Below are 15,375 nucleotides of genomic sequence, written 5' to 3'. Positions count from 1 at the left end.
AAATACTTGTACTTGTACTCGGTCTGAAAAAAATGCCCCTATATCAAAATACAACCTTCCTGTAAACAACAGTGTTGTTCTGCTTCTGCCCTCCTCCAGGTGATAATCCTGCTCTACCTGGCGGACTGGATGGTGCACTGGATGTGGGGCCGAGGCATGGATCCCGACAACTTCTCCATCCCCTACCTGACGGCTCTGGGTGACCTGCTTGGGACCGGCTTCCTCGCCCTCTGCTTCCACATGCGCTGGTTCATCGGGGACAGAGACGCTAACGCAGGCAACTGAAGGCACGCACACAGCGACACACGCACACATACTCTACGCTCGCACGGACGGTGACGAACGTAGCGTTATCTGACAGTGGACGCTGTCTACTATAAAAGGGCTAATCTCCTGTAGGGCTCTGATTGGCGGTGTAGCACCTGTAGGGGCGGTAGCGTTTCATCTTCAGGATATCAGGACACTGATGCACCGGACACTATCTGTGTTTCAACACCTCAACCAGTGAACAAAACTCCACTCCTCCTCCTCCTCCTCCTATACTTTACCTAATAACTGAGTCCTACTACTTTTGCTATTATTGACAATGATTATAATTGTTGATGAATAATAATGCATTTGATATGAATCGATATGACATGCAGGGCTGGTCCTCATTATTTTCAATGGGGACGTTAGCCCTCCCGTTTTTAAACGTCAAGTTTTAACACTTGAAACCAAGACAGCAAAAAAATATATAATATATATCCAAACAAGCCTCCTTAATCACCAAGTGCTCTGTCATATTATACAGAATGAATATCATATGTGTCTCTGGTAGCTGTTCTCTCTGTTTTACCCTGGCTTTGTGACAGGAGGATTTTTACTACAGGGGGGACCGGACCACAAACGTAACAAGATAAAATCCCTTTTGGCGTCCCTCCTGTCTGCTTCATTTGAACCGAACAGGAACAGAACTCAAGGTTGTAATTCCCACGCTTACTTCCCTCTCATTTCAGGGCTCCAGAATTAGGAATATATGAAATCTGAGGTCAGATCACAATCCAACAAACGCTTACGTCAGCCACTAGAAGAAGGGATTTACTTCTGCTTTTGTCAGCAGTTGAGATTAATGCCCCTAATTAATGCTCTTTATAATAACCATCATTTATAAATGATAGTTAATTAAACTAAGTTTCATAATTATTTTCCAATTACAAACAACGAAATGTTAATTAATAATAATCAGTAATGCTATTTTTATCATTGTCATTTTATCATTAGTTTGTGTAATATGAAATAAATAGTGTTTATCATAGCTGATAAGAAACATAACAATTACATTCTGATTACATTAGCAAACTATTTATTAACAGTTTATTGTTGCACACATTATAACATTAACACTATATTTAGTATTTGTTCATGAATACAAAATGATTTGTAAAACCTCTATAAACATTACGTAGATAGATGGACCAGAAACCAACTAGATAAGCTAAGATAGGAATTCCTTTATTAGTCCCACAGTGGAGAAATTTGCTGACTATCAATTATTAACCATTATTACACGGCTTTGTTGAATACTCGATTCTGATTGGTCAATCACAGCGTTCTATGGTCTGTTATTTCTTTACATTGTTGTGAAATAAACCCCAACAGGGCCATGCGGCGTCTTGCATTTTTCAACATTTTTATGACTTTTTTTAATTTTGTTTAACTTTTTTGGACATTTTTTTTTTTATTTTTTGGAATTTTTGGGGTTGTTTTTTTGTAACTTTTTTTTCAGACATTTTTCGTTTTGTTTTTTTTCAAAATTTTCGGGCTTTTCTTAAAAACTTTTTTCCAACTTTCTTCAGACTTTTTTTCTGACCTTTTTCTAACGTTTTTCTATTTAACTATCTATTTAAATATGGTTTATAGACGCTTTACAAACCAATTATTAACCATTTAACAAGGTATTATAATCATCAGTTGCAACTTTATAATATCCATCCAAATAATGTTTATAGTTGTTTACAAACAATTTCTTAAAGGTTTACAAATCATTTCGTTATCATTAACAAATACTTATTTATATAGTACATAAAATGATATAATGGGTGCAACAATAAACTGTTAAAATAACATAAATTATAGCATTACTAATAATTCTTAAACATTATTCATTTTATTTTGTTGTTTGTTAACAGTAAAATAACTTAATTAAGTTAAATTAGCTATCAATTTACCATTTATAAATGATGGTTATTATAAAGTGTTACTGTTAATGATGTATTTTATTCCTCTAACTTTCTTTTTTTTGGCCAAATCTACTAAAATCTGCCGTTATGAAACGCCCTGAGTAAGATTATTCTTCTTCGTTTGAGCAGCAAACACACAGAAACAGTGGAAAGTAGTACGTGGAAAATGGCCAGACAAGTGTCAGTTAGGAATGTGTTGGTACACCTGACACACAAACACACACACACAGACCTCACCTCAGGTCAGAGAGGTCTTATTAAGCCTCGAGCTGTTCCAGGTGAGGATAGCAGCGGTCTGAAACCATCGGCCCGCTCTCTACTGGAGCAGGAGGTAGTTGTTGTTGTTGGCTTACAGTAAGTGACAAGAGGCTCAACATGCTGCAGCGCACTGGAAACAACCTGCAGAGCTCAGCCAACTGAACGCCAACATGTTCACGCATGGCCGGCCTAGTCGCACAGCAGTTTGTGAAATAGTCACGAAATTGGATGTATTGATTCGTGTACATGGACACGGATGATCAGCATGAAATCAATTCTGATATAATCCACGTAATTGTGAACCAGGAAGTATAAAGAGCGGCGAACGGCGTGTAGGGAGGAAGTCGGGGTGGATAGGTAGGTCATAAAACACCGGACTTTTTGTCCCGGGTGAAACCACAACTCAAAGTTGAATTATTCGTCACGTAACTTCCGTACTAAAGTTACGCCACTTCCGGAGTTATTTTAACCCAAACCACGATCTTTTCCTAAAACTGACTAAGTCGTTTTTGTCACTTAACTTCTGATTCTGGTGTGACCGAGCACCGAGGAGGATTTCATTTAGGGTTTTTTGTTTGTTTGTTTCAGACTCTGTAGAGTACAAATTCTAGAAAATGTTGTTTTTTCTCTCGACACTACAGAAGCCCCGAGAGGCAAGAGACAAAATCAATTCTGGTGATCTAAATTGTTTTTATTCTCATAAACACTTTATTGTCAAATTATCCTGACAAAAATATTTTTTTCACCTGCCTGTTTTTACAGACGAAAAAAAAGTAAAATCGTCCTGCCAGAACAATTTTTTTACCTGGAAAATCATTTTTTCCTTTTTCAGAGATGAAAAAAGAAATTTAAAAAATATATATTTTGGAAAAACTTTTTTTTTCACCTGTCAAAACAGTTTTTTCTCCATTTGTTTCACACATAAAAAAGGAAAAATACAAAAAAATTATCCGAGAACTTAGAAAGATTATCCTGGCAAAACAAAAATGATCCGGGAAAACCCTTTTTTTACCTGTTCTTAAGTCATAAACACAGCAGTGAAAAACAATTTGGATCAGACTTTTTTTTTTCTCACTTTCCTCTCAGGGCTTCCGTATGTCACACATATAATTAAATGAAAATGAAATAACAATAATCTCTGTGGTCAGGAGGAGCCTGAGCTGTAGTAAGTGAATGACTGAGAGGACAATGTTTAATCAAAAGGGCAAAATCGGTTTAACCTTCGTCCGACCTCCCTAAAACAAACGAACACTATCTGCCACCAGACTTTGAGACTCAGCCGCCCCGAGCTGACTCTTTCTTTGAGGTCTCACAGGTGAGGAGGAGAATGAATAAAGGAAGTCGTGACTGTACCGAGTACATACGACGGCCCGGTGTCTTATAGGAGAAACCTGCATGTGATGCTTGACTTGTCGACTTTCGAAGGGGCCAGCAGAATGCATGTGCAGGGCACATATAATGTGAACGTGCAAAAACTTGATTATTTTTAAAAAAATCTTTTCTTTTGGTGTGACTGATTTTTTCTTTTTTTTTTTTTTACTTGTCAATTAAGTTAAAATTGTGATTTTTTTTTTCTATTCCTTTCCTCGTTTCCTTAATCTTTTTAACTTTTCATGATTATTGTTTTGTGTCGTAAATTTCATCGAGCAAACAACCGCTTTGTTTTAAAGACGAAGCAACCCTCTCCACGCTGGCACAAAGTACTGTAATCTGCATAAACGGACACCAGAGGGCACCGCAGGGATTCTCTAAAACGTTTTTTCAGTGCATCTTCTCTGGATTTAAAACACGTCCACCCGGGAGAGACGTTTCTTCTGTCTTCTTTTCTACAGCGTTTGATTTGTTGTAAAAGTTGCATCCTTCCATCGGTTCCCCTCCGCTCTCTCACTGACCAGGTGCCGGCGTTCTGCGTTCTCTGTGTCAATGGAAAGTTGTGAATACTTCTATTAAGGGGGAAAGTAATGCTTTGTCTATTTATTTTTAGATGCACACAAAGCAAATTGTACATATTATATTTATTCTATATATAAGGTTGTTTATTTTGTCATTTCATTTTGGCTCTTTGTCACCATGTCTGTTATTTTTATCTTCTCTTTTATGTTTTTTTTTCTTTGCTATAAAAGGCCAGTAGAGCTTCTCGGTGCTCGCCGGCCGCGGTGAGGTTAATGAATAGCACGGTGCCTAACACACACCTCACACACACACACACACACACCCTGTCACACACGCAGGAGAAAGCATACTTATAAGACATAGAATGGCCTTAACCTATCAGAGCCAAGCTCGACTCAGAGTAACCAATCAGGAGCTAGGTTCGCCACAGAGTAGCGTCTCTTTAATTAGCTTTGATTAATAAAAAAAGATGTACAGTGAGTTGATTATGATTGTAATGTAATAATAATGACTTTATATGATGCGGCAGTGGAGAGGAGGGCTGGTAGCAGCAGTTACAAGCTTACAGGCGAGGCTGGTTTTACAGGTCTGGAGTTAAGTTAAGATTTCCACCCATAAAAAAAACAAGCGCAAAATGACAAGATGTAACTTCCCCGTATGATTCCAGATGTTTCCTCCTGTATATGTCAGCCTTTAAGAACCCGTCACCCACCTACTGCCTTGTTAACCTCAGTGCTTCAAACCCTGGAGCCCCCTGAACTCACGGGGCCCGGCGCTGATCTTCAGGCTGCCACATCCACATGGAGCCTTTTTCTGATTCAGACTCTGAACCTCCACCTCCACCTGTCCCAGCTCAGCTCTCTGAGATGTTAAAGCCATGTACCGGTCTCACTGAAGGGGGGTCGAGGTCTTTGCATTGTCTGTGTGTTCTCCTTGTAAACGCTGGAGGAAGGCTCTCTCCCTGCAGGACTTTGTAAATTGCTGGAAATAAAGGACTATATTATTTCATACCATCCCTCCATCTTATTGTCTGTTTTTGCTGTTCGTGTGTCGGCGATCTGACGGGATTAATACACTCCAGTCTGCTCATCTTTTCTCAGTACAGATGTTCAGAAGCAGTTGTTGATCATTGGCTAGAGATTACAAATCGTGTCATTCATCAAACATTTTTTATCTGTTCAAAATGAACCTCAAAGGGAGATTTGTCAAGTATTTAATACTCTTATCAACATGGGAGTGGGCAAATATGCTGCATTATGCAAACGTGTGTATATAGTTATTTTTTGGAAATCAATTAACAACACAAATCAATGACAGATATTGATCCAGAAACCCTCACAGGTACTGCATTTAGCATAAAAGAAAAAGCTAAAATCATAACATGTCAAACTGCAGCCCAACAGGCAACAACAGCTGTCAGTGTGTCAGTGTGCTGACTTGACTATGACTTGCCCCAAACTGCATGTGATTATCATAAAGTGGGCATGTCTGTAAAGGGGAAACTCGTGGATACCCATAGAACCCATTTACATTCACATATCTGGAGGTCAGAGGTCAAGGGACCCCTTTGAAAATGGCCATGAGAGTTTTTCATCGCCAAAATTTAGCGCAAGTTTGGAGCGTTATTTAACCTCCTTCTCGACAAGCTAGTATGACATGGTTGGTACCGATGGATTCCACTCTAGCTTTAAAACTGAGCCCGCTACAACCTCCGAAATCGCCAGTTGCGTTAATGCGTTAAAGAAATTAGTGTCCCAAAAAAAGTCTGAAAAATGCTCTCAAACTTCAGCAATTTATATACAGTAGGACTCTGGTTTAGTCGAGTCAGACAACAAATAGAAGCTTGATATTATTTCTTCAGATGTTTTGTGTTTTTAATTGTCCGTTTGTCTTGTTGCTGCTGGTTTCCTTTTGTATATTTGTCTTTTTTTGTTTATATATAGCAGTATATAGGAGTAAAAAGTATATTTCCCTCTGAAATGTGATGGAGTAGAAGTATTAAATAGCATTAAATGGAAATAGTAAAGTACAAATACCTCCGATTTGTACTTAAATATGTAGCACTTGAAAAAGTTACCTTCCACCTCAGCATGTTTTAAGCTTCTTCTTTTTTTATTCTGACTGAATTTAAATTGTTATTAAAATTATTTGTTTTATTAAAACAAAACTCAGATTAAAATCGTTCCACTCCTCCCACCTTGAACCAATGAATCAAAAGGTTTGTGCACACTTAAAAGAAATGAACTAGACTTATTTACCTATTTACCACTTAGTGTGTTTTGTTTGATCCTTTATGAGGTTAACGATGCGTTCAAGTGCAGTTTAGACACTATAAATAGATTAAATCACGCCTTTAAAGTTGATCCACTTACTTAAGTATATGAATAACTCATAACTTTGACCTCCAACATTGATTATGTTTCATCATGTCAGAGCTCTCTGTATCAACTCTTACACTGGAAGGGTTCGGATAAAAATATTTAATCATTGGCATTAAATAGATACAAAATAAAAAACATAAAAAGTGAATAAAATTAATCTTTAAATACATCTTACATGGGTGCAAAGATAAACGAGAGGGGAAAGGATGAGCACCACAGTAGGAGCTTATCTAACAGGAGATGAGCAGCGGGTTGACGCCGCTGGTTTGACACCCTGAAGACGGAACCAGCGGTTTCTCTTCATCATCTCCTCCGTTTCCATGGAGATCCCGGGAGGACAGCCGGACGCAGAGGGCGTCAGCTACCTGCAGCACCTGAGAAGGACCTGGAGGGGACATTGAGGATCATTTTTTAGCAGTGAGCAACACAAACATATGAGACTGGGACAACTGGAAGATGAAGAACAGTGTCTCCTACCGTCTCCACTCCGGCTGCACACGTCCAGAGTGTCCATCACGATCTTCCACAGGAACCTGCGGGACACGTTCTAAACACAGACAGAGAGAGACACGTTTGACTTTTTATTTATAGAAACAAATATACAACGTGAAAAACCATTTGGCTCCCAAAACGACCATGCATACTGTACATCATCAGGTGAACGGTATGGAAGACAAAGTGTTCAATATTGAATACATAAGTCATTATGAAATATATAATCACCTGAATAAATTGTACTAAATATATAAATTAAGTATTTTAAGTAAATGTTAGGATAGGAGTTCATTTTTATTTCACGATAGAAATTTAAACTTCAAAATCCTTTTTCAAAAGTCTGATTTGATTTCATAATTGCATTTTACCCAATAACACTTTTATTTCATGCCACATTTTAATTTCAATATGTCACTTTTTTTATTTCATAATGTAATATAATAATAATAATAATAATAATAATAATGCCAGAGGGCAGTGACAACACAACTGTCATGAAAACTAATATTATTAAATAAAATGTGTCATTGGTATAAAAGTGTCATTGGAAAAGAAATGCCATTATGAAATAAAAGACATTTGAATAAAGGTTTCCATACTGAAATAAAAAAAATGATATCAATGAAACTATATTATTAAATGCATAATAATGAAATTTCAAAAACATTTCATAACAATGAATTGATTCAAAAGTTTTAATATTTTCTTCCAATTATCTCACAAATATTTGGTTGATTTATATATTTTATTAAGTCTATTTATTTAATAATGTCTTTTTATTTATTTAATATTGTTTTATTATTTCTATTATTTTTTATTATTAATTAACATAACAATTATATTAAAAAAGGAAGGACATAAAAAAAGAAAAACAATTCACACATTCAAATTACTGGCATGTATCTTACACAGAGTTTCACCATATCCGTTCAGTTTAAATAAAATAAAATGTACTGTCATTATTCCTGTATATAATGTGTCCTTCCGAAATAAACATTATATAATAATAGATATTGAAGGAATCTGTCTCAGGAATCTGTCTCAGTAGCTCACTAATGTCCAACTGGGATGGAATAAACACTAGATGGCAGTGAAGAGCTGTGTGTGTGTGTGTGTGTGTGTGTGTGTGTGTGTGTGTGTGTGTGTGTGTGTGTGTGTGTGTGTGTGTGAACCTTGTTGCGTAACTGCAGCAGCAGTGTGAGAGCGTCGGTGAGTTTCTCCTCCAGCTTCGTCTTGTCCTCCTCTTCCTCGGGCCTCTGTGCAAACAGGATGAAGAACCAATGAATGCAAACAAGCTCCTAAACTTCTCTGTTAGTAGTCAGATGACTCAATATTAACCTGTTTCTAAAATTCACTTAATAGGCTGTTCCTTGTAGGGTGAGCAACTTCAAATATACGAGGGAGTGGAAGTACGATTACAATAAACACAATGTCAGAGCCTTTTCACAGCAGCCGTGTTGACGTGTAACTGCAGAGTGAACACAGGTGTAACTGATGAAATGAATGATGGTCCCGTTCTATTTAGCGTCTCAGCCATTCCAGTCATCCAGCGTGCTTTATACCAGGGCTCTGGCACACCTAAATGGAACAGGGCCTTAATTAATGTCATTAATTACACCTGTGTTCATCCTGCAATGACTTCATGTCAAAGTGGCTGCTGTGAAAAAGGACCTAGTTTGAGTTCAGAACTGCTCTGTGTGCAGAAACATGATGACGGGTGAATTAAACCTCACAGGTTGAAGCCAAAGAGACAAACTCAAGTTATTAGCAAGGGGCAGCCCGTTCTCGTCAAGCTCGGTCAGCGGCGCTACGCTTCAAACTATGACGCTCTACGTGGCCGTAGTTATGGCGGGAGTAACGGAGGAAGACAGGTGAGGTAGTATAAACAGCGACAAAGTCCACATAGGGAGGACGTCGGGGGATTTTCACCCAGGAGAACGTGTTTTGTGTCCCGTAGTGAAACAAAAGTTAAATAACTTTGTAAAGGTACGTAACTTTACTTAACAAACGTACATATTTGAACCCAAACCATGATCTTTTGGTAGTGGCTAGAAGGGAGCTGGCATTGACCTCAAATAGTTAAAGTTAGGAGAGGTCATCAGGCAGCGAGTCTCGTGAGAGTTTCTGCAGATCTCAGTTCAGAATTTGCAATTTGCGGGCTCCCCTCTAGACACGACCCTATCTTTTCCTAACCCTAACCAAGTAGTCTTCTTGTTAACACAGAAGTTTATTTTGAAAAGACGGTGTATACATTTCCCCCGCTACCTAATCTGACATTACGCTTCCAGAGCTTCAAAAAACAGGTCGCGACTTAAGCTTCAGTTATACTTTCCGCACGGACATGAGCTGACGTGGAATCGTGACAAGGGAGAGTTTGAATCTTTTATACTCTGTGATTTGTCCTCGCGGCAAAACTCCTCAGAGTTCTCCATTTTCACCGCCCATCCGCATCCATGTAGAAAACATTTGGATGTGCGCAGATGAGCAAAAAGCTGCTGCACCGAACCCCAGCGAAGGGCCGTGTCTGATGGTATGACGTCACTTTGGCCGTGCGGACACTTCGCGCCCCATCGCGGATGTGGTGAGCATAAATCAAGCATTAGTCTGCACTTTCAACGAGGCGTCTTTTAACCACGTTTCTCTCTCCCACCTTTTCTTTTTCTCTGCTTCCATCCGGCTGCTCCTGGTTTTGTCCCTTCAGGCTGCAGCGCCCCCTGCTGTCCTTTAAAGAGCTGATGAGCTTTGTATCGTGCAGGTGACTCCGATGGACCACGTGGTTCTGACATCTGGAGGAAGAAGAGAGAGAAAAAGTAACATCTGGCATTTGGAAGACGGTGTCCACAGCGGCGGCGTGTCAGATGTCAGCTTACCCTTTGCCACAGCCGTGCAGTCGGTGCTTCTTCACCTCCAACAGGCAGCACTGTCCTTCCTCCCTCGTCCCTCTGTCCTCCTCCTCCTCTTCGTCAGAGGCAGCTCTCCCTTCCACCGCTCTCTGCAGACACTCTGCAAACAGTAAGCAGTTACTTTACCTTTTTTTTTAATTGTGTTGAGCTTTAGTTAAAGAGTAATACTCCGTGTGCCCTCTAGACCTTTTCCACATCACAGCAGGAAAAGCTCAGGTGTACTTGATAACATTAAAGCTAGAGTTGGTCATCTTCAATAACATTTGTTATCATATTTGTTGAGCTTCTCAGTACATCCAGACAGCGATCAATGAATCAAATGCTCTGACCAAAAAAAAAAGAAAGAAATCTGGTATCTGTGGCGTTCACAGGACTGTAATAAGTCCGTCCTTCCAGATGTTTTGGCTTCACTTTTAGAGAGCTGTCATGTCATCCAGCTTTATAAACAGTCTATGGTTAGAACTCACTCCTGATCCCTATATTGCTCAGTGATCCATCAGTTTCAGTCTCTCACCTGTCTTGCTACAAGCGTCTGCTGCTCCAACTGGGTAAATCTGTTGATGGGCGGGGTCAGGGATGCAGGTGCAGCAGGATCTGAGGGTAAAGAACATACCTCAAATATTGCCAATCAGCTAATACTGTGAGTAGAGGCTCTCTCGTTTGTGCATCAGTATGTGGGTTATTGAACCTTTGTGTATAAGAAAGAGTCTGTGTGAGTGCAGTGGTGTTTGTTGAAAGTCTAATTCAGACTGAGTGTGGCCTGTGTGTAACTTAAGCTGCTGGCTTTAGTCATTGAATTTCAAATCAGTGGAGCCCAGAGGCAAATGATGTGTAAATGGATGCACGAACACGCCCGTGCACACACCCAGTGTCTGTACCTGTACTGGTGCAGTTCAGCCTCCAGCTGGGTGATCCTGGACTGGAGCTGCGGTACAGACTGAGCCTGCTCCTGGATCATCCGGACCCTCTGAAGCCCCAGACTCAGAGCCTCCCTGGCCTCCTCCGCCCGCCTCCTGATGGAGATCATCCAAGAGATCATCAACCCATCCCTCTAACATCTCTCCACTCATCCAGATAACTCTACAAAGCTCCAACCTGATCTGAGCGTTCTCCTTCCTCAGGGCTGACTCCACCACGTGGAACTTACGCACCTCCTGGTACGCCCACCGCAGCTCCTCCTCCAGACGCTCGTTGAATCTCATGGCCTCCTCCAGCTGCCCATCGCGGGCGGAGCGGATCAGCTTCAGCTCCCTCACAAGGGGGTCCCTGATGTCCCGCCTCCTCGCCAACCTCCTCGCCGCGTCCCCTCCAGCACCTTTGATTCTGTGTGTTGGTACCAGTTTGCCCTGTACGAGGGTGATGGACGTTGTGGGAGATGAGACTGTGGCGGTGGAGCTGGACGGAGGACCGGAGGGGACGGTGCGGCTCCTCTCCCGACAGAGGGCCACCTCCAGGGCCAGGCAGCGAGCGTCGCTACCCTGCAGCGCCGAGCGGAGGTCCTCCACCAGCTCCCTCAGAGCTGATACCTCATCTGGAGGAGGAGAAGAAGAATAAGAAGAAGAAGAAGAAGAAGAAGAAGAAGGAAGAGGAGGAGAAGAAGAAGAACAAGAAGAAGTAGAAGAAGAAGAAGAAGCAAAGGGAGGAGAAGAAGAAAAAGAAGCAGAAGAAAGAGAAGAACAAGAAGAAGAACAAGAACAAGAAGTAGAAGAAGAAGAAGCAGAGGGAGGAGAAGAAGAAGAAGAAGAAAGAGAAGAAGAACAAGAAGAAGAAGAAGAACAAGAAGAAGTAGTAGAAGAAGAAGAAGCAAAGGGAGGAGAAGAAGAACAACAACAACAACAACAACAAGAACAAGAAGAAGAAGCAGAGGGAGAAGAAGAAGAAGAAGAAGAAGAAGGAGGAGGAGGAGGAGGAAGAAGAGGAAGAAGAAGAAGAAGAAGAGGAAGAAGAAGGAGGAGGAAGAGGAGAAGAAGAAGAGTTAAATATTAATAGAACAGTTGGTGTCATTATTAAAATACTTGAGTCTAAAGCTTAAAATATGAATACATTTGTGTGTATCAGTACTTTGTGTTTTCTTCTTCTCTCTCTCATGAATCATCTCACGACCCCTCAGATTTATCAGGTGACCCTTTAGAGGGGCCCGACCCCTACCTTGGCAACCAACCACTGCACTAAACTACCTGACTGTATATAAAGTAGCTATAAAACCAGCTCCACCTCCAGCAGCTCCAACAGTAAAATGCTGCGTACACGTGGATGCATCAGTATTAAGAAATGTCATATAATATAATATATCAGTCAGTCACAGGGACTCTTATTACATTGATGTATTGGTACATTTGCTCAAGTAAAGTGTCTGATCTCTGCCTCCACCATCAGTGACAGAATGAGAGAACAGATGGTGCAGGAGATGGTGAAGGTGAAGGTGTGAAATCACACTAAACAAAGTGTGAAAGGTTACATGTTAAGATAAAATAGGTTCAAGTAATTGGTGCTTACTACTTCCTCTCTTACCACACACTGTCTCAGGACTGTTATTACTGCTCTGTGTCCATCTCCATCTGCTCAGATAATGAGCAGATTAGTGAACTGATGTGTGTTCTATACAGTATAGTTAGAAGGTAACAACAGAGTCATCACAGCATAATTCCCCATAAACTGTAATGAGCACCACAACTGAAGTTTTGGAACCGCTCACTGATCACAGGAGGCTTTAAAGGGACTGTTTGTAACTTTTTACACGTATAAATCTACCGGGTCGGTGTCTCATGTGCGCTCGCATGTGCGCTCTCCCGTGTGGCTACGCTGTTCAGACTGCTCCTCTGCTCCTCTGCCTGCCTTCACTCACACACCGCGCACGTTCTTGCTCCACCTCTCACGTGCATGCGCGCTCACTCCACACTGCAAAAGAGTTAGTTTAGCTCTGAGAATATCTAGTGGACGTTTGTGCAGAAATAACTGCTGCAGCTCCTCCAGACCAACAGAGGTTTCCCGTGTCTTGTTAAGTAACGGGGCTCCGCAGAGAGAAACGTTATCGTCTCCGACTAAAACTCTGACGTCTCCCCTGTTCCCTCCGGCCGCGGTCGGGAGGCTGACGCAGGAAAAGCCAACACTAGGATCAGCATTGATTCATGGAGAGACCTTCGTCTGGTCAGCTCACATTACTGCCAAGCAGCTGAAATATAGAGTGATATTGTGCTTTTAGCTGACGTGTGTAGACTCACTGTGTTGAGCGATGCTCGTTCATGTCCATTTAGAGCGAGCACAAGCGCGAGCAACAGGACGCTGACTTTAGTTGACTTCACGGCCACAGGTGTCGCTGTTAACAAGCATTTCTGAAAGTTACAAATAGTCCCTTTAAAGCACAACTTGGTCTTACCCCAGAATATATATTGGATCTCTTAACACCCTATAGGCCTGTACATGGTCTGAGATCATCTGATCAGCTACTTCTAGCTGTTCCCAGGTCCAATTTTGTGACAAGAGGCGATCAGGCTTTTGCTGTCAGAGCTCCCAAACTCTGGATTGCACTTCCTATAGAGATACGATCATCTAACTCTGTATCCACTTTTAAAAAACTTTTGAAAGCAAATTTTTTAGGATAGCATTCCTATAAGTAGAAGGGTATAAATATATGTATGTACACATCCTGTACATTTATACACATTTATGTATATATATTCTGTATATTTGTTTTATCAACTTGACCTACCATTTTACCACTTCTATTATTATTGATATGTTCTGTGATGTTCCATTTTAGCAGCTATCATATCTTTTACTCTATTTATCTGCTTTTATTGTCTTGTGAAGCACTTTGTAACATCTGTTTTGAGAAGTAAATACATGTATTATTATTATAATGATATCTACATGCAGTAATTCTATATAGCATTATAATGATATTTACAAGTGTATCGTATCGTATCGTATCTTACAGTACCTGACTCTCGGTCCTCTGCGGTTCGACCTTTACTCATCCGGTTACCGGGTCCATTCCGGTTCCTCTCCAGATCAAAACTCACACATTTCCTCCGTCTGATCCGCGGCCACCGGAGCCGGATCTGTCGCTCCACCAGCTCGGTGTCCTCGGTAACCGGGAGGCGCCATGGAGAACTCTCTCCGGTGCCTTTACGCACACTGCGCACACATAAATACCCGCAGAGCCGCGAGTGGAAGTCTTTAAAGGACAGCTGGTCTGGCAGTGATGAGCACACATCCATAAACTCTTCATCCTCCTCATCATCTCCTCCGGTTCTCTTGAGTCCCAGCACGGAGCACAGTGAGGTGAAGTCCTCCGCCGACACCGTGTCGTCCTGGTTGGTGTAAGCCAGGTGGTGGAAGACCTCCTGCAGGTACTGGTCTATTCCAGTAGTCAGGACTATGATCTCGTTCTCTGCGCCGGGATCAGGTCGGTGGTGATGGAGCAGGACGCTCCGGAGCCAAGCGCTTTTACGCACAGCTCGAGGAGACGGCTGGACGCGCGGCGGTGCCAATGCGGTGCGCTCCATGAGTGAACATAAACTGGTCTAGCTTCTAGATCTATAACCAAATAACAATCAGACCACTGGAGATAATGATTTCACACCAGAGTGAAGCTGAAACACATCCCTGCTGGTTTGACGCTGCGTAATTCCCTGGAAACCTCCCTTTGGATTCCTTCCCGGATCATCAAGTCGAGATCTGATCCCCTCGGGTGAGAAAAAAAACACTCCACTGTATCGACTCCACCCTTTTGTGTGCACACTCTGACCGCATGAGTGTGTGTGTGTGAGTGTGCCAGTAAAAGGTGTTTTTCTTACAGTTGGCAGGAAAGTGAAACCAATGTTGGTGCTGTGGTTGTTTGATCTCCATTACAAATAAGTGGATCACAAAATCAAAAAACACAGGACGTGGTGTTTAAATCTGTCCCATGTCCCGATAGGTGGTGAGCACTTCCACGAAATTCACCTTGTTGTTTGGAGTGGTTGAGAATTGGCAGGTGGGGGTTCTCAGAGTTTGTGGGAGGGTTGCCTGGGTTGTGACATTTCAGGACAATTGGGCACAGGACGCATCAACAGTAGTGTATCATCAGATACATGACTTTTTCTCATAACATTTTCTACATACTATACTATGACTTTTTTCATGAAATTTTCGACATACTATTTTTCGACATACTATATACATATCAAGTATTGCCAAAACAGTTTGCACATCTACCTCACAATGTTCCTCCACAGGGAG

General features: G+C 41.4%; 2 protein-coding genes across 6 annotated transcripts in view; one reads left to right on the top strand and one right to left on the bottom strand.

The window, feature by feature from the left end:
• The window catches only part of slc41a1 (solute carrier family 41 member 1), a 37,537-nt gene extending 32,151 nt beyond the window's left edge, over window positions 1–5,386 (top strand). For both annotated transcript variants that reach the window (XM_074640908.1, XM_074640991.1), the window contains exon 11: window positions 100–5,386. In XM_074640908.1, the coding sequence (XP_074497009.1) occupies window positions 100–285 (186 nt within the window). In that variant the 3' untranslated portion in view covers window positions 286–5,386. The remainder of the gene's footprint in view (window positions 1–99) is intronic.
• Window positions 5,387–6,838: 1,452 nt separating this feature from the next.
• LOC141770504 (EF-hand and coiled-coil domain-containing protein 1) lies at window positions 6,839–15,087 on the bottom strand. Of its 4 annotated transcripts, none has more exons than XM_074640119.1 (9): window positions 14,093–15,079; window positions 11,248–11,683; window positions 11,031–11,165; window positions 10,667–10,746; window positions 10,120–10,252; window positions 9,900–10,035; window positions 8,422–8,505; window positions 7,232–7,301; window positions 6,839–7,139 (listed from the first exon to the last, which is right to left on the bottom strand). In XM_074640119.1, the coding sequence occupies exons 1-9, from the start codon at window positions 14,658–14,660 to the stop codon at window positions 6,985–6,987; spliced, it is 1,797 nt and encodes a 598-aa protein (XP_074496220.1). In that variant the 5' UTR covers window positions 14,661–15,079; the 3' UTR covers window positions 6,839–6,984. The 4 variants fall into 4 exon arrangements, 1 of the variants encoding a protein (XP_074496220.1); XR_012594592.1 differs by lacking the exon at window positions 6,839–7,139 and adding an exon at window positions 8,588–8,827 and having other exon boundaries at window positions 7,251–7,301; window positions 14,093–15,087; XR_012594588.1 differs by lacking the exon at window positions 6,839–7,139 and having other exon boundaries at window positions 7,237–7,301; window positions 8,422–8,827; window positions 14,093–15,087.
• Window positions 15,088–15,375: the final 288 nt, after the last annotated feature.

Source organism: Sebastes fasciatus, chromosome 1, assembly GCF_043250625.1.
Source record: "Sebastes fasciatus isolate fSebFas1 chromosome 1, fSebFas1.pri, whole genome shotgun sequence".
Taxonomy (NCBI): Eukaryota; Metazoa; Chordata; class Actinopteri; order Perciformes; family Sebastidae; genus Sebastes; species Sebastes fasciatus.
Note: the sequence above shows the minus strand (reverse complement) of the source record. Positions and strands in the feature narration are given on the sequence as shown.

Bases quoted from the DNA above. Each gene is read 5' to 3' on its own strand.
- LOC141770504 (XM_074640119.1), bottom strand. From the start codon at position 14,660: ATGGAGCGCACCGCATTGGCACCGCCGCGCGTCCAGCCGTCTCCTCGA. The intron at 10,253-10,666 runs GTGAGAGACTGA...TACTGTTTGCAG, and splicing joins AGACGCTTGTAGCAAGACAG to AGTGTCTGCAGAGAGCGGTG. The intron at 7,140-7,231 runs GTAGGAGACACT...TGTCCCCTCCAG, and splicing joins GTGCAGCCGGAGTGGAGACG to GTCCTTCTCAGGTGCTGCAG.